Here is a 15,318-nt window from a genome sequence, read left to right as displayed (position 1 = left end):
ATCTGAGGACCCTGTGGGGTCACGACCTGGCCGAAGGCCATTGCCTCATGGACCCACCCACTCGGGCGCCCCTTGTGGCAACTGTTTCTAATGGGAAGAAGGAAGGCACCCGAGGACAGTTACTAGGGTGGGAGGTCGGGGCTGTGGGAGAACCGGGGTGCAGAGCATCTGGCAGGCCCACTCCCCTGGTGGCCACCTGACCTGACCTGCGGAGGGAGAGCAAGACCTTCCTTCCACCCCTCTCCTCTCACGGGTGGGGAGGTGTGGGCCGGGGGTCAGTCCCAGGCACAGCCCCTCTGAGCGGAGTAACGGCAGCCAGGCCCCGACCCCCCAGGCCTCACCAGCACTGCTGCGCGCACTCACGTGGCTCGGTCTGCGTTCAGCCTGGTGCCAGGCACTGGGGTCTGGCAGCACAGAGCTCGCGGTCCCGCAGGGCACAGCCGTGTCCAGAGGTGGTGTGAGCACCATGGGAGCCCAGGACCCCTCTTGTAAGTGGGGGCCATGGGGACAGCAAGCCCTGGGGTCCGTGTCATCATGGAGATTGTGCTTGAGACCGGAGCTCGGAGATGTAAGGGGAGGGGATCCTGATGCTGGGCGGGCACCCCCACCTGCCAAGCCCCATAGCCCCCAGGTCGGTCCCGCACCCTGGTACCTGGCCCTGGGGGAACGCCCGGGCCTTGGATTAGGGTGCCCAGGGCCCCCGGGGGGAGGCTCCCATCAGAGGCCCCGTCTCACGTCTGGCCCCTCCGGAACCCCGGGGCCCTGCAGTTCAGGCGGACACGGGCACAGACCGCAGAGTGGGTCCCACCAGCCCAGGGGGCCGGGGCGATGGGGGAAGCAGGGTCGTCAGGGGCAGGGAGAGGCGCGTGGACGGCCTGGCTCTGGGGGCCTGGGGAGCCTGGGGACATCCAGTGTGGGCTCCCGGGCCCCGGGGGGAGCAGCGTCCACATGGTCCAGACCTGACCCTCGTGGGGGGAGGGGGGGCATGCGGGGCTGAGGCAGGTGCACGTGTCCCCCCCACGCAGGCTGTGTCCCCCCGGGTCTCCGGGTGCTTCGGGGCCCTGGGGGCCTGGTGTCCGCTGAGCCAGGTCAGGCGTCCGGGAGCTGGGGGTGCCCTGCCCGCTGCGTGTGCTGAGGCGCCTGCTGGGCAGCAGGACAATGCTGCTGCGGGTGTGAACACATGTGTTGTGGAAAATCCACAAAATGGAGAACCGAAAGTTGGCCCTTCTCCCAGGCAGCCTGGCCCATGGGCCATACCAAGCAGAGAGGAAGGGGGGCGCATCCTGGAACGTACCACTGGCTTCCCCCCTCACGGCTCCCGCGTGGCCCGACCCCCACCCCAGAGGCTGAGGGTGAGCCCCGGAGGCAGCCCCCAGGAAGCAGGTGAGCCCCAGACCCGGGCCCCACGGGCCGCAGCTGCCGGCCTTAGTTTATCCCTTACGTGCAATGGGTGGGCACCATGGACACGGCAGCCCCAGCCCAGGTGACCCCCCCAGGGGCAGGGGAGGGACAAGTACTGGAGCTTTCAGAATCCTGTGTCACGCAGTGTCGTGTGGAACTAGGATGACACGCGACCCGTCAGCTGTGGGTTCTGAGGGACAACATTCCCGACTTTAACGAGGGGAGATGGGGTCTGGGCAGGGTCAGGAAAGAAGGCAGTGGACTTCCGGCGGGCCGGGACAACACGGGGTCACACGCACTCGCACTCGGGAGCCCAGCAGGTGCTAAAGGCAGCGCGTCAGCAAAGGGAAAGGGAAATGGGGTCGTCGGGGGGCAACCGATTTGGGAAGAAAAGCAGCTTGGGTTCCCTCCGCACTGCTTCCCAGAAGCACTTTCCAGATTTAGACCGAAACTTTAAATATATATTTTAAAGAGAAACCATTACGTTTCCAGAAAAATACATCAAATGTTTTTATAGTCTTGAAATAGAGAAAATATTTCTGAGCGTGACACAAAATGCAGAAGCTGTAAGTGAAAAAAAAAAAAAAAAACTAATAGTGACTAATAATGATCGTAAACGCTTAGCAGAAATAATATGACTTTCTTAGAGACCAAAGGGAAAAAAACACAGTCCAAGTCAAAAACCAAATTATAGATCCAGGGGTAGGAGGGAAAACGCCTTTAACGGGAATTGGGCTAATTTCCTTCATATGTCAAGCGCTCCTAGAAAACGATAACTCCCAACAACTCCATGGAAAAACGGCTGAAGAATACGAATGGCAAATGGCTTTTAAACCTGTGCGTGTTTACAGCAAATACAGACTTGCCCCGTCTCCAAAGGGTTACACGAGTGGCAAAAATAACCGATGTAGAGATAAATCCGACAAAACTACTCATGTGCTTGATTTCACTTGTAGGAAACTCGAGCAAAGCTACAATGAAGTACATTTCTCGCCTACCGGGTCTGCAAAGTCAAGCGCCGGGGCTGGGGGACATGGGCCCCTCCTCGTCCGGGCGGGCTCGTGGGTAGGACCGTGCCAGGGGCCTGGGGAAAGGGCCCTTTGACCTAGCAGCCCTGCACTGAAGAACTCCGTGTCCGGGAATATTCCTCCTTGTGTGTCCTTGGGCGTGGAGGGGACAAGGCTGTCCCCGTGCGAGGACCGTCCGCGGGGCATCGCGTGCTACAGAAACACTGGAAAGAACCTGACTTCGTACCGACAGGAGACGGGCCGGCGATCAGGACCCGGGGCCCGCACCTGCGCGCGAGAAGGCGCCACTGCCACCGTCGTGGGCACACCCCAGAGGTCCCCGCGCACATGGGGCGGTGAGGGGCGCCCTGGGGTGGGGCTGGCGGGGATGCCAGGAGTCCACCCAACACCCCCCAACGCGCAGGTCTTGCTGTGTGTGTCTGAAAACATGTTTGTTCCGATTCTAAACCAGGTGTTTTCAACGTAATGCGCCTGCGGAGCGCTTGACCTCGGGGCCTGGGGCCTGAAGGGGCCAAGACGACACGCTCCGCGGCAAGGGGCGGGGCGTCCTCCGGGGAAGAAATGCTGGAGGCAGAGCTGCCGGGAAACACCAGGGCAGGGCACCGTGCGCGTCGGCCGCCACGCCAAGCTGTGCAAAGGCCCTGTGGCGGGAGGGCAGAGGAGCGCGGGGCCCACGGCGCCCTCTCCGGCGAGTTCACTTCTCGGCCCCACTCGGCCCGGGGCGCCGCGTATGGCCGGGTCGGCCCGTGGGGCTCGGAGGGGGCGGGCGAGGCCCCGTGCGAGCAGGCGGCGCCCCGGGCCCGAGAGCGGCCGCACGCCCCGGCCACGCCGCCCCACGGGAGGCCGAGGCGCGCAGGGGCACGCGGGCCGGGCTGCGGGGTCCGAGCCGCCGCCACTTACCGCCGCGGCCGCCACCTCCTCCCGGGTCGGGTCGGTCGCCTCAGCCGCCGCGGCGCGCGGAGCCCGCCACTTCCGCTTCCGCCCTGGCCGCGCCCCCTCGGCGGCGGCCCCGCCCCCAGAACGAAGCTCCGCCCCCTCTTAAGGGGGCCGCGGCCCCCAGGAAGCCTGGGGCGGGGCGGGGCGGGTGGAAGCAGCCCCTCTGGGTGTCCGCCTGGCCACCGCCTGCTGCCGCAACACACGCAGAGTCGCCGCGGAGGACAGGCCACTTCTCACCCTGGAGCGGCGCAGAGGGCTCCCCGGGCGCTGGGGCGAAGTCCAGGGAGACCAGCTCAGCCCTGTCTTCAACGGCATCCCCGGAGGACACGCTGTCAGGTGACCCCCACGGCGCTCCCCGAATCCCAGCCCCAGTACCCTTTCCTGGGGAGGCCCCGCTGGGCCCCTGAACCTGTCTGGTCCAGGGTGGGCTCTCTTGGCTCGTGTGCCGGGAGGCGGGGGGCAGGAGGGGCAGCTAGGGCAGCCCGGCAACCACACGGCTCGCGCTGTGCCACCCAGACCTCAGCATCCTTGCCTACCACGCGGGAGGGGAAGGGGCCCTGGCCACCCCAGAGCAGAGGGAGCCCACCACCCTCCCAGGACGCACGTGGCACCAGGCAGGCGAGGGTCCTGGGTCTGAATGCTGCCTACCGCTCCATCACCACCCACACGACCAGTAGTCTCGAGGTGTACTCCGAATGGGGCCCTGACCCCATCCCCTCTGCCACAGGGACAGTGACTTGACCTCTTCGTTTCTGCCAAAGGGTCCTGGGAGTTTGAGGGTGAAGCCCAGCCTCTTCATCCAACTCACTGTGCCCTGGGAGAGTGTGCATGAGCCACAAAAGGGAGAGGAACCCTAAAATTTTAAACCTTTAATTCGTTTTCACGTTTTTCCTTCTTTTTGCTTCCAAAAGGAAAGGAGAGCATAGCTCCGCGCCTGTACATCGTCCACGGCCCCTGGGCTGGGGCAGGTCCCGACCCCCTACCCTCCAGCTGCCTCGGAGGACTGGGGTGCCCGGGGGTTCACATGCAGCCCCGGGGCGGGGCGGGGGCGAGGTCCAGGCGCCGCCTTATTGCTGAAGTCCCGGCACGGCTCAGGGCTAGGCTAGGCGCGCTGGCTGGGCAGCTCCTGGGAGATGAAGCGGCGCAGGCGCTCCAAGTACTGGCTGTAGAGCTCGATGTCGTTGTGCCCGGCGCCCTCCACCCACAGCGGCTCCACGGCCTTGGGGCAGCGCTCATAGAGCGCCAGCCCGTGGGAGAAGTCGATGACTTCGTCCTCCGTGCCGTGGATGATGAGCACCGGTGACGTGATCTTGGACACCTTCTCGATGCTGTAGGGCAGGGCACGGCAAGGCTCAGAGCAGCGCCCCGCCCTGCTGAAGCCCCGCCCCTGACCTCCCGCCCCGCCCCCATGCACCCCTCTCTCACTTGGGGAAAGCATCGAAGCAGTAGGTCTTCTTGGTGTCAGGGAAGGCAACGCGCATGCCTGAGGTGAGCGGAGAGTGCAGCACCACGGCAGCGCACTCATAGCGAGAGGCCAGGTCCACGGTGGGCACCGTGCCGATGCTCTGCCCATACAGGACGATGCTGTCCGGGCTGATGCCGTACCTGGCAGTGGAGCAGGATCAGCCACAGCCAGCAGCAGCCATGGCAAGCTGCGCACACACCCCTCCTACCCCTGCCCTCCTAGGGCAGTCCCCCACCATCCCTGCACTGTCTCCAGGCAGCAGGGTGGAGCCCAGAGACAATCCTCCCTACTCCCCACCCCTGTCCCCCAACAACTCACAAGTCGGCTCAGTAGGGAGGCAGGGCCTGGGCAGATGTGCAGACAGCTGCACCAGCTGCAGCCCCACCTGGCCCTAACCCTGTTTCACCAACAGTACCAATGTGGATCACACATGCAATGGCCCTGCTGAGGGCCCCAAGACCATGCTCAGGCTTCTGGGGGGCAGGGCAGGCCCTGAGGCCTCCCCCTCTCCCCCCCCAACCCGTCCCCCTACACACACTTGACCAGGGACACACCCAGCTCCTGATACCACACACAGGGGGCTTGTCTTCCTCCCGGTGTCCCTCACCCAACCGCTTGGCCATGGGAAACCACAGTAGCTGTGTCCCCGATCTCATCAGCCAGTTTGCAGCCCCTCGGTGTCTGGCGTGCCCAGGTAAGCGCTTAGTACAACACAGGTGAGCAGGAATGCGGGCTCCTGCATGGTGGACGCCACCTCCTTCTTGGGCACCTTCTCTACATGGTGGCCATGTCCTAAGCTGCCTCCTCGACACCAACTCCCACATCCAGGCCCTAGCCCTTTCCCTCACCCTCTACGTCCCCCCACACCTCCCCTAGCACCCCACCCTACCCCCAGCACAGTTGATCCAGCCCCAAGCCAGCTTCACAGCCTCCAAGCACCCAATCCCATCTGCATGGGGACCCACTAGCCACCTTCCCCACGGAAGAGGCCTCCATGATTCTCCTCCCACAAACCTGGACCCTGATACGCCAAGAGGACACCCTCCTGCATCTCACCTGTGCAGCCTACCCAGGCGGCAAGATTCCACCTCCCTGTCTACCGAGGGGCCACCCACACCTGTCTCTGTCCTGGCAGCACTCCAGATTAACAACTGCCTGGCCTGGGGCTTCAGGGACACCACCTGGCCTTGGTCTACCACCCTGGCCACTCCTCAGCCTGCTCCCTGGACCAGGGCAGCCACCACGGCACCGAGCACCAGTCCAGCCCTAACACCTGGACATCTCCGACTGGAAAAACACAATAGGTACCACATGGCAATCCTTCCCCAGACCTCCCCAGCCCCTGGTCACCACTTGGGCCCAAGCCTCCTGCCTCCTGCCCTCCCACTGATCTTCCCTAAGGGATCAGGTCTCTGGAACACAGCGTGGGCAGCAGGACAGATGGTTGGGTGGACAGAGCTCAGACCCCTTACCCTAGAGTGGGGTGCCAGTCTGCCAGCCACCCCCAGCCAGCAGGAACAGCAGGAAGGGCTAGGGATGCCCAGGGGGCTCAGCAGTTTAGCACTGCCTTCAGCCCAGGGCGTGATCCTGGAGTCCCGGGATTGGGATCGAGTCCCCCATTGGGCTCCCTGCATGGAGCCTGCTTCTTCCTCTGCCTGTGTCTCTGCCTTTCTGTCTCTCTGCTTCTCATGAATAAATAAATAAAATCTTTTAAAAAATAAAAAGGAAGGGCTGAGGAAGCCAAGAGCAGCACGTACCTGCACCGTGCCGCCCAGGATGGGTCCCCAGTGCCAGGGTGGTGCCAGGGGACCCCACTCCTGGGGCCTACAGCAGGGACTGCCTGGTGCATCACTTCGGCAACCAGGGTCCCCACCTCCCCAGGGCAAGCTGACTTTGGTCCCTATAGGCACGGGTGGGGCAGGTCAGCCAGGCAGGGCTGAGATGGGGCAGCCCCAAGGAGGCAGTGGGCAGGGCCCCACTACCTCTAGGAGGGTCAGAGTCAGGGTGGCCTCCTTCCAGAGGATTCTCTGGGCTCAGACGCCAAGTTAGTGCGCTTCAGTGAATAAGGAATAAGGTGGGGAGGGGGCTGCCCAGGAACTGGATGAGGAGCATGATGGGGGCTCCAGGGAGGGAGGCGGGCCCAGACCCTGGTGGCCCTATGGCAAGCACACAGGTATGTCCTGGGGACCCTAACCCAAAGAGGACCTAGCCTCTGCTCCTAGCCTCCTACTGGCCCCCAAGGCTGTGCTAGACACCAAGCTTCCTGACAGAGCCCTCTAGAACCTTCCAGAACCCTCCAGGGCCCAAAGGAGCCCTACCTCAAGAGGAGACCACAGTGAGTGGCCACTCATGCCTCGCAGGCCAGCTCTGAGACTATGACGAAGCAGCCCCACTCTACCGTGCACACCAAATGCTCCCTCGCTACCAAGACTCTCAGAGTCTTTTTACACAGTCCGCATCCTCCAACCACCCACCTCCAGACAGAACCTCTACTCCCCTAGGGACAGCCCCGGCCCATCCACAGCCCTGGCAGGCAAGGGGTTCCCAGGAGGGGAGAGGTGCCCGCCCCACCCAGACATAGCCTGGGCTTCCCCCTTGCCCAGGGAGGCTGGTCACCCCCACCCCAACATAAAGCCCACCTGGTGCGCAGCGCCTGCCAGGCAGCATCGATGTCAGCATAGAGGTTCTTCTCAGAGGGCTTGCCAGAGCTGACGCCGTAGCCAGAGTAGTCGTAGGAGAAGATGTTGCAGTTGATGCGCGTGCCCAGGCCAATGTAGAAGCTGCTCATCTGGCCCAGGTCCACCGCGTTGCCGTGGGAGAAGAGAACCGTGTACCTGGGGCAGGGACGGAGGGAGGCCAGGTCAGAAAGCATGGGGATAGGACACCCCCCAGGCTCCCAACCACCACAGACAAGAATTTTTTTTTTTTTTTTTTTTTTTTTTTTTTTTTTTATGATAGTCACAGAGAGAGAGAGAGAGAGGCAGAGACACAGGCAGAGGGAGAAGCAGGCTCCATGCACCGGGAGCCTGATGTGGGATTCGATCCCGGGTCTCCAGGATCGCGCCCTGGGCCAAAGGCAGGCGCCAAACCGCTGCGCCACCCAGGGATCCCTACAGACAAGAATATTAACGAGGGAGACTCTCTCCTGGCTGTGAGGTCTTGGGCAGGGGACAGCAGCAGAGCCTTAGATGTCCCCTCTGTGAGAGGAAGGGAACCCTGGGACCACTGGGCAGGGTCTCAGCGCAGGGTGGACCCACAGTGTGAGCTCAGCAAGCACAGTGACTGCCACGTTCGTTCCCTCTGGGCCGTGGCTGTCCTCTGGAATCACTCCTTTTAGAGGGACTCTGAGAGCTCAAGGATGGCACACGTATGCCCGCTGCTTGGAACCTTCCAGAGAATGAGACAGCGGCTTCTCCTCTTGATAGCCGGCACCCACCCTTGCCCCACAATAAGACCAATCCCTGTTCGCAGCGTCTCTTCCCACTCCTACAGACCCCAACCCCAGCACTCGTTTCTGCCCTGCAAGGCTGCTGGCAGATCAGGACCCACCCCCAGTTCACACCGACAGGCTGGATCCTGGCCAATGGACTCCAAGTGGCTTCTTCCTCCAGCACCCCTGGGCCCCAGCCTGGCTAAAAGGCAAAAACTTGCCCTTTGAACTCAGATGTGGAGTCAGAACCCTGCCTGGTCTAAAGGCAGAAACACCTAGAAGGCCCCACCTCTTTCCTGCTCTGGTGCTCAAGGGAGAGCCCCAAGGACACCCTGTTAATGAGGAGTCAGACTTGGCCCGAGCCACCTGCCAGGCCTCAGGTGCCCTGGCCCCAAAGCGAATGGCGAGGCCTCACTGAGCACCCAGCACCCAGAAGCCCTTTCCAGGGCAGGTGAGTGTGGAGACCCTGAAGCAGGCCGCTCCTCAGCAGGCAGGGGTGACAGGGCCACTGCGAACGGCCTCCCTGAGCCTCAGTACTCATCCGTGTGACAGGGCTGCGCCTGGAAGGGCACCGGCATGAGGGGCCCGGGGCGGTCCCATGGGGCCATGGGTGGAGTGGGGCCTGCTCTTGGAGAATCTCATCAGCCACCCTCTTTGGCAAGAACCCCCAGGGTGCCTGCACCGCCAGATGGGCCTTCACCCGGGCCCTGGCCATCTGGGAGCTGCCTCTGGCAGGAAACGAAAGGCCTGAGCATGGAGCATGTCCCGTACTGGGCACCCCCCACCCTGACTAGGTCCGTTTACCCCTCCACGCACGTCTGGATCCCGCCCCGGTTCCGTGGGCTCACCTGGCGCCGGGCACACAGCGCACGTACATGCAGGAGATGCGGTTGCCCCGGCTGCTCTTGGTCAGGAAGACCTCGATGGTGTCCAGCTCACGCTGGCTGTACTGGAAATCAGCACGCTCCATCAGGTGCAGCTTCCAGCGCCCGGGGGTGCCAGCAGAGGCCCGCAGGGTCCCCGAAGGGGCGGCCCCAGCTCCACCAGGCCCCGGCTCGGGCTCCGGCACCAGCGAGTAGGTAGGCTCCGGCGGCAGGAAGGCGAGCTTGGCAGCAATGCGGCCGGGGCAGGGTGGGCAGCAGAAAAGGCAGCAGAGCTCGCTCACTGACAGGCCGTTCATGGCGGGCGCCGGGCCCCAGGGTGGGCCTCGCTTGGCAGGGGAGGGGTGGGGGTGCTCTGAGACGCGGGCAGGGGGGAGGGCAACCCCCAGCCACCGCCCCAGACAGGAGCCCCCTTAGGAGGCCGCAGCCCAGCCCCATCGTGGTCCAAGCCGAGCCCTTGGGAGCCTCGCAGCCTTGCATCTCCATGTCGTGCAGAGGGAAACCCTGCAGGGGAAGAGCGAGAGGTGGGGTTCCCTCGGGGTTCCACGGGGAGGCCTCTTGGCCCTCGTCACGGCCCAATCCACTCTTGCCCGAACTGCTCCCCCTCCACACCATGGACCTGTGGGCCCAGTTTGTCATCCACAGGATGGGTCCCTCTGTGGGTGGACCCAAAGCTACCAGACCAGCACCTGCTGCACCCTCCCTCGGCGTGCGGTCACCAACTCTTGCCACGTCTGCCACCTGTCAGCCCAGCCTCGGCCTGCAGGCTGTGCTGGGCGATGAGACCCCTGGCTCACACCAGCAATCCCCCACACAGCTCCCTGCTCTGTGCCCACACATACCCTGTCACCCTCCCCAGGCCCCTGTCCACACGGCTGGCCCAGACTCTCCCCCCAGCCCATCTCCATGCCATCTGTCTAGGATTCATCTGCCACCCCAAGGGGCCACAGAGCAGCCAAGGCCAGGACAGACTGCTGCCTGGAGGGACCTGAGCGCGCTCCCGGGGGCCAGCGCTGCAGCGTCCAGAGGCAGGGGACATACAACAAACAAAGGCTCTGGTAACAAAAGCAGGATACATCTAGAGGCTTGGAAGGCAGGCTGCGCTGCGCTGGGACAATGGCTCTCCCCTGTGCTTGGGGCCAGGCTGGGGGAGGGGGCCTGGCGCCTGAGGAGCTCCTGCGCCCGCTCCCTGCCTCGGGCTCTGTGCCCTCGGGCTCCTCACCTACCCGGGCTTACTCCTGGCCAGGCAGTGGACGGGGGCGTGGCTCCGAGGCGCCCAGGAAGTCAGACTACAGCTAAAGCGCTAGGGCAGCTACCATCCCCCGCGGAGCTGCCGACGCAGGCTGGAAAGACCTGAGCACTTAACTTAGGAGGCTCTTCCTGACGGGCTGGGACGAGGCAGACACACTCGCAGCTCAGTTTCAGCCGCGGAGCACCTTGGCGCAGGCAGCTCTGGGCCACGGCCACACAGTCCGCGCAGACAGCAGGCTGAGGCCCGGGGACACACCTGCTCCGGGCGACCCGCTGTGTGCCACTGAGGGCTGGAGAGGGGCCACAGCCAGCATCTGCCCAGATTCAGGGCACCCGGGGGGAGTAGGAGGGAGTGTGAAAGCCAAGGCACCCCTGAACCCCAGGCGGGCTGCACACCGTACCCGCAGGTAGTTTCCAGAGGACGGGGTCTATCGGCCCCTTTCTCAGAGGCAGGAGTTTGTCCCCCAGGACACTTGCCGACATGCGGGGACATTTTCAGTTGTGACAAATGGGGAAGGATGCTCCTGGCACTGAATGGGCCGTGCTGATGGGACACTCTACAGAGCACAGGATGCCCTTTGCCCAAAACAGAATTCTCGGACCCCAAGTGTCAGTCAACCAAGCCCAGGCTGCTTCAACATACTCTCCGAGACCCAGACCCAAACAGGAACCCTGCGCTGGTGCCAGGGAGGCTTAGAGGGGCTGGAGTTTGCACAGCTCGGTGAAGACTGGTTTCCGGACGAAGGCCTGGCTGAGAGCCAAGGGAGCAGGTAGGAGCCCCCAGCCCCCGGGAAGTGAAGGGGCACACCCAGGTGGACAAGCCCTACTGTCCAAGCCAGAAACACGGATGTCATCCTTGACCCCTCCCTCCATGGGGGTCTGATGCGTCTCCCCCCACCAGCACCTGATCCATACCACTTCTCGCCTAGCTCTGTGCTGCCCACCCCACCCCCACCCCACTCTCCCCTGCAGCCACACTCGTCTCTCAGCACAAACCTGAGCAGACTACCCTTCCTCTGGATGCCCCTGGCCTCCCGCTACTGTCAGGCTAGAAACTGGACCCTTGCCACAGCCTGCCAAAGGTCAACCCCTGCAGCCTCACTCACCACGTACCCCACCCCCTTGCTCTCCCCGGACAAGCCAGAGCCCTGCCAGGGACCCCCTCCCCCAATCTCACCAGATGGCCCTTGCCCCGTCCTGTCCACCCTTTGGATCTCCCTTCCAGCGCCCCGGAAAGGCCTCCCAAACCAGGTCGAAACACCCCACGCTGACAGTTCCACGTCCGTCTCCACAGCACTCACCACGGCTTGCCTTTACCTGTTTAACCACCTCCTACCCCCACGGCAACCAAAGAGAAACTCCATGAGGCCAGGACAGCTCTGTCTGCTCTTGCTCAATAAACGCGGGCGGAACAACGGAGCAAATGACAGGAAGGAAAGAGAAAAGAGGGAAGCTAGAGTTCGCCACGTTGACAGGGAAGGAGGACAGCCTTTCCTCGGGCCACACACACCTGGGACCTCCTGCGTGTCATGTGGAGTGTCACTGAGGGAGCCCTGAGAGCGGGGCCTCGGACGGGGCCGTGCACACCCCACTGCTTCACTCGCTGGACACAAACCCCTGGCACCCGGAGCCCCCGCAGTGCCGTCCACACCCGCACCCTGGACACTCCGCCGCCACCACCCCCACCCCCGCCAGGCCCCATGAAGGCTGCTGGTGTTCTCAGGACCAAGGAGGAAGCAAGCAACTGCAATACTCCAGGATGACCTAAATACGAAGGACTGTGACAGCACCTCACCCAGCCAGTCCAGGTGGGAAAGCCGCCTGAAGAAGTTGCAGTCTGAGACGTGCAAAGTGTCCGGGGGACAGAGGTCAGGGGTCAGGGCAGAGCAAAACCGCAGGGGTGACGCGGGTTCCAGGAACTACAGGTCTCCCGTTTGGGCGGACACAGGGGTCCCACAGGGCGCCAGGGGTGGGACAGGCCGCGCCCCAGGTCCCTGCTGCAGAGTCTGGACTCCATGCTGGAGGAGTCCTGGGCCGAGCACGCACACCACGGGTCAGGGGCTGCGGCACGTCCCCCGCTGTAACCTGGAGATGCAGCGGGCGCGGACATGGGGGGACCCCCCCCCACGGGCGTCCCAGGGTCCCAGGCGGCCGCAGGGCGCCCGCGAAGGGGCAGAGGCGTCCGGGAGACGTTCAGGAAGCAGGGCTCGGCCAGGGGACGCTGCGGCGGGTCCGGGTGTCGCGCTGGGGCGGGGAGGCGGGTGCTCCGGGGGTGGGCAGAGTCCGGAGGCCGCGTCCCCAGCAGGGTGGGCGCCCGCCCCACGCCGGGGAGCTCAGAGGAGCGGGGACGGGGCTCTGCGGCGTCGGCCCGCTGCCCCGCGGGGCCCTACAGCCCGGACGCGGCCTCCCGGGGGTGCGGGGTCTCGGGGGCGTCCCGGCCTCGCGGGCGGGCCCAGCTCCCCAAACGGCCGCGGGCGGCAGCGAGGGCGCCCCGCGCCGCCGCGCTCGCCCCTGCTCGGCACTCACCGCCGCGGCCCGCGCCCCCCGGCCCCGGGGCCGCGCTCCATGGCTCCCGGCCGCCCGCCCGTGCGTCCGTCGGTCCCTCGGCGCCCCGGCCCGGCCTCCTGCGCCGCCGCCGCCGCCGCACCCCCACGGGCGGAAACGAGCCTCGATCCCGCCGCCGCCCCGGAAGTGACGCGAGACGCGCGCGGGGGCCGAGGGCTGCGGACAGGCGCTGGCGCGGCGTGCGTCCGGGGCCCCGGGGCGGGGCTATGGGCGGGGCCTGGGGCGCGCTGGGCGGGGCCTGGCTGTGGTTGGCGGAGCCGGGCTTGGGGGAGGAGCCGAATCCCGGGCGGGGCGGGGTGGGCGTGGCCTGTTGCCGTGGTGGGCGTGGCGAGGTGAGCGGGCCCGAGCTCCGGGTCCCAGCCCTGGTTTTCCGCAGAGACTCGGCCATTCATTCGTTCTTCCGCTCACTCCGGGGCCAGAGCTTGGGGGAGGCGAGTGGGGCACTCGCTTCGGAAGCGGAATTTACAGAGGCGCCGCAAGACTCAGTCATCCGGATACAAATGTTAATGCACCATCAAAAAAACAAAATTTTACTGGAACGGGGAGGGGGGGTGCTGACAGGGTGATGAGAGTGAGGCAAGGTCATAGCGGTGCAGGGTCGGATCCTACCTTTTTCAAAATCTTGATATGCTGTTCATCGTGGATGATTTTGCATTCATGTCACCTTTTTAAATGTTGCATTAAAATTCTATAAATCTGTGCAGCTGAGCTTTTCCGTGTCCCTTACTTAACGTTTTGTGCCTTTGGGGAGTGCCCCACACTCCTCACCCTTGTCCTCTGTCTCTCTCTCTCTCTCTCTCTCTCTCTCTCAGCTCCCACTGCTGGGAGGGAGCAGATCACACAAGGAAGGAACAGGAGACAGATAAGGATGAGGGTCGGCAGCCCAATGGGACTTGAGCAGAAATTTGTCGATGATCCTCTGTCGGGACGGTGGTCAGGACAGGCCTTCAGAAGAGGTGACGGGCAGAGAGTCTGCAGAGGACACAGGGCCCAGCCTGGAAATAGTTGGACAGCCTTGCCCTTCCAGGCCTCCACCCTGCAAGGCTTTTCCAGTTCAGAACTGCTCCCACCCCTTGCCAGCGGCCCCTGCCCCCTCTCCTGCCCTGGGGACTCTGATCTTCAGTTTTATTTACAGAGATAAGCCTGAAGCTCTGGGTTTCCCAGCCAGCCCTGCCCCAGGGCTCCAGTCCCTCCAACGCAGGGGCCAGGAGAGGTCCTGGGCTCAAGAGTGGAGGCTGCCCAGGGGTGGTTTCCCGATGGTTTCCTCCCACCCGCTCCCCCAGCTTCCTTCCCCGGGGGCTGCCCAGGGGGGTGCTCCAGAGCCCCTCTGCCCAGCTGCGTTCCTCAAAGCTCCCAGGGTCAGCTGAAGTGCTTCTGAGCTCCAAAGGTCACAACCATGACAGGCTCCTGCCAGTGTCCTTGATTTCCTGGTGACTTTTTTGAGCAGGAAGAGGCCTGTCCACAGGCTCCTTCTCCAGCCTTCCTTCCCCTCCAGCGGTCTCCCTTGGGGCCGTACCAGCTCTGCCCCCAGGGGAACACTGGCAGATACCAGTGAAACGGGGAGTAGGCCCAGAAGGTTGGGGATGAGGCTCGCTCCCCACCCAGGTGCCGTCCACCCTGCCCACACTGAGCTCCCCGCACTGACCAGAGCGAACTCTACCAAGATAAAAGCACTACTGTGAAACTCCCAATGTTTCAGGACAGTCACTTGCATTTTCCTCCCTTTCCAAAGGTCCTGGGGGGGTCCAGCCACTGGCCCATGTTTCCTACTCCTTCTCCCCTTGCTTTCTTCGCCCCACCCATGCTGGCCTCCCAACCAGGGCCTTTGCACCCGCCACACCTCCAGTTTGCAGTGCCCTGTCTCCAGATAGCCCCAACGGACAGCACCTTCTCTTGTCAGGCCCCTCCTCAAACATCACCTCCTCAGAGAGCCCCACCTCATGACCATCCCCAGCCAGAGTCCCTGCCACATGCACCCCTATCCCATCACCCTATTTATTGCCATCATAGGACTCTCCATCTCTAATCATTGTATGGGGTTGTTTCCTTGTTTATCATCTGTCTGCCCCATGTCCCATGACCTCCTTAGGGCTGGGACCCAGGCTTTCATCCACCATGTTCACAAACAGCCCCCATGACGTCTGACAAATGGCTGGATGCATGACACATGGGATGAGGATGATTCCCCAAACCACAGGACAGCTTTTGTGATGGTGGATGGTGGCTCCATGATCTCAGGTGGTCCTGACCCTATTCTTCTCCCTCCCCTGACTTGAGACACTCAGCCTCAGCGCAAGATAACATGCCTGGGGAGTCAACAGTCTTAAAGGTGCTCCCACCTTGGAGCAGTGAATTTTAGCC

At 63.6% G+C, this 15,318-nt stretch overlaps 2 protein-coding genes across 5 annotated transcripts; one reads left to right on the top strand and one right to left on the bottom strand.

Annotated features, from left to right (window-relative positions):
- Nucleotides 1-386: 386 nt before the first annotated feature.
- Nucleotides 387-4,106, top strand: LOC140593989 (uncharacterized). 4 transcript variants are annotated; one of them, XM_072721928.1, is made up of 3 exons: nucleotides 387-488; nucleotides 1,235-1,383; nucleotides 2,358-4,106. In XM_072721928.1, the coding sequence occupies exon 3, from the start codon at nucleotides 2,991-2,993 to the stop codon at nucleotides 4,104-4,106; it is 1,116 nt and encodes a 371-aa protein (XP_072578029.1). In that variant the 5' UTR covers nucleotides 387-488; nucleotides 1,235-1,383; nucleotides 2,358-2,990. The 4 variants fall into 4 exon arrangements, with proteins under 4 accessions (XP_072578029.1, XP_072578028.1, XP_072578031.1 ...); XM_072721927.1 differs by having other exon boundaries at nucleotides 387-568; XM_072721930.1 differs by lacking the exon at nucleotides 387-488 and having other exon boundaries at nucleotides 915-1,383; nucleotides 2,358-2,744; nucleotides 2,881-4,106.
- Nucleotides 4,107-4,219: 113 nt separating this feature from the next.
- Nucleotides 4,220-9,581, bottom strand: ABHD17A (abhydrolase domain containing 17A, depalmitoylase). The gene is made up of 4 exons (XM_026019239.2): nucleotides 9,109-9,581; nucleotides 7,470-7,664; nucleotides 4,791-4,970; nucleotides 4,220-4,693 (listed from the first exon to the last, which is right to left on the bottom strand). The coding sequence occupies exons 1-4, from the start codon at nucleotides 9,438-9,440 to the stop codon at nucleotides 4,468-4,470; spliced, it is 933 nt and encodes a 310-aa protein (XP_025875024.1). The 5' UTR covers nucleotides 9,441-9,581; the 3' UTR covers nucleotides 4,220-4,467.
- Between the last annotated feature and the right edge of the window lie 5,737 nt (nucleotides 9,582-15,318).

This window comes from Vulpes vulpes, chromosome 9, assembly GCF_048418805.1.
Source record: "Vulpes vulpes isolate BD-2025 chromosome 9, VulVul3, whole genome shotgun sequence".
In the NCBI taxonomy this organism is placed as follows: domain Eukaryota; kingdom Metazoa; phylum Chordata; class Mammalia; order Carnivora; family Canidae; genus Vulpes; species Vulpes vulpes.
Note: the sequence above shows the minus strand (reverse complement) of the source record. Positions and strands in the feature narration are given on the sequence as shown.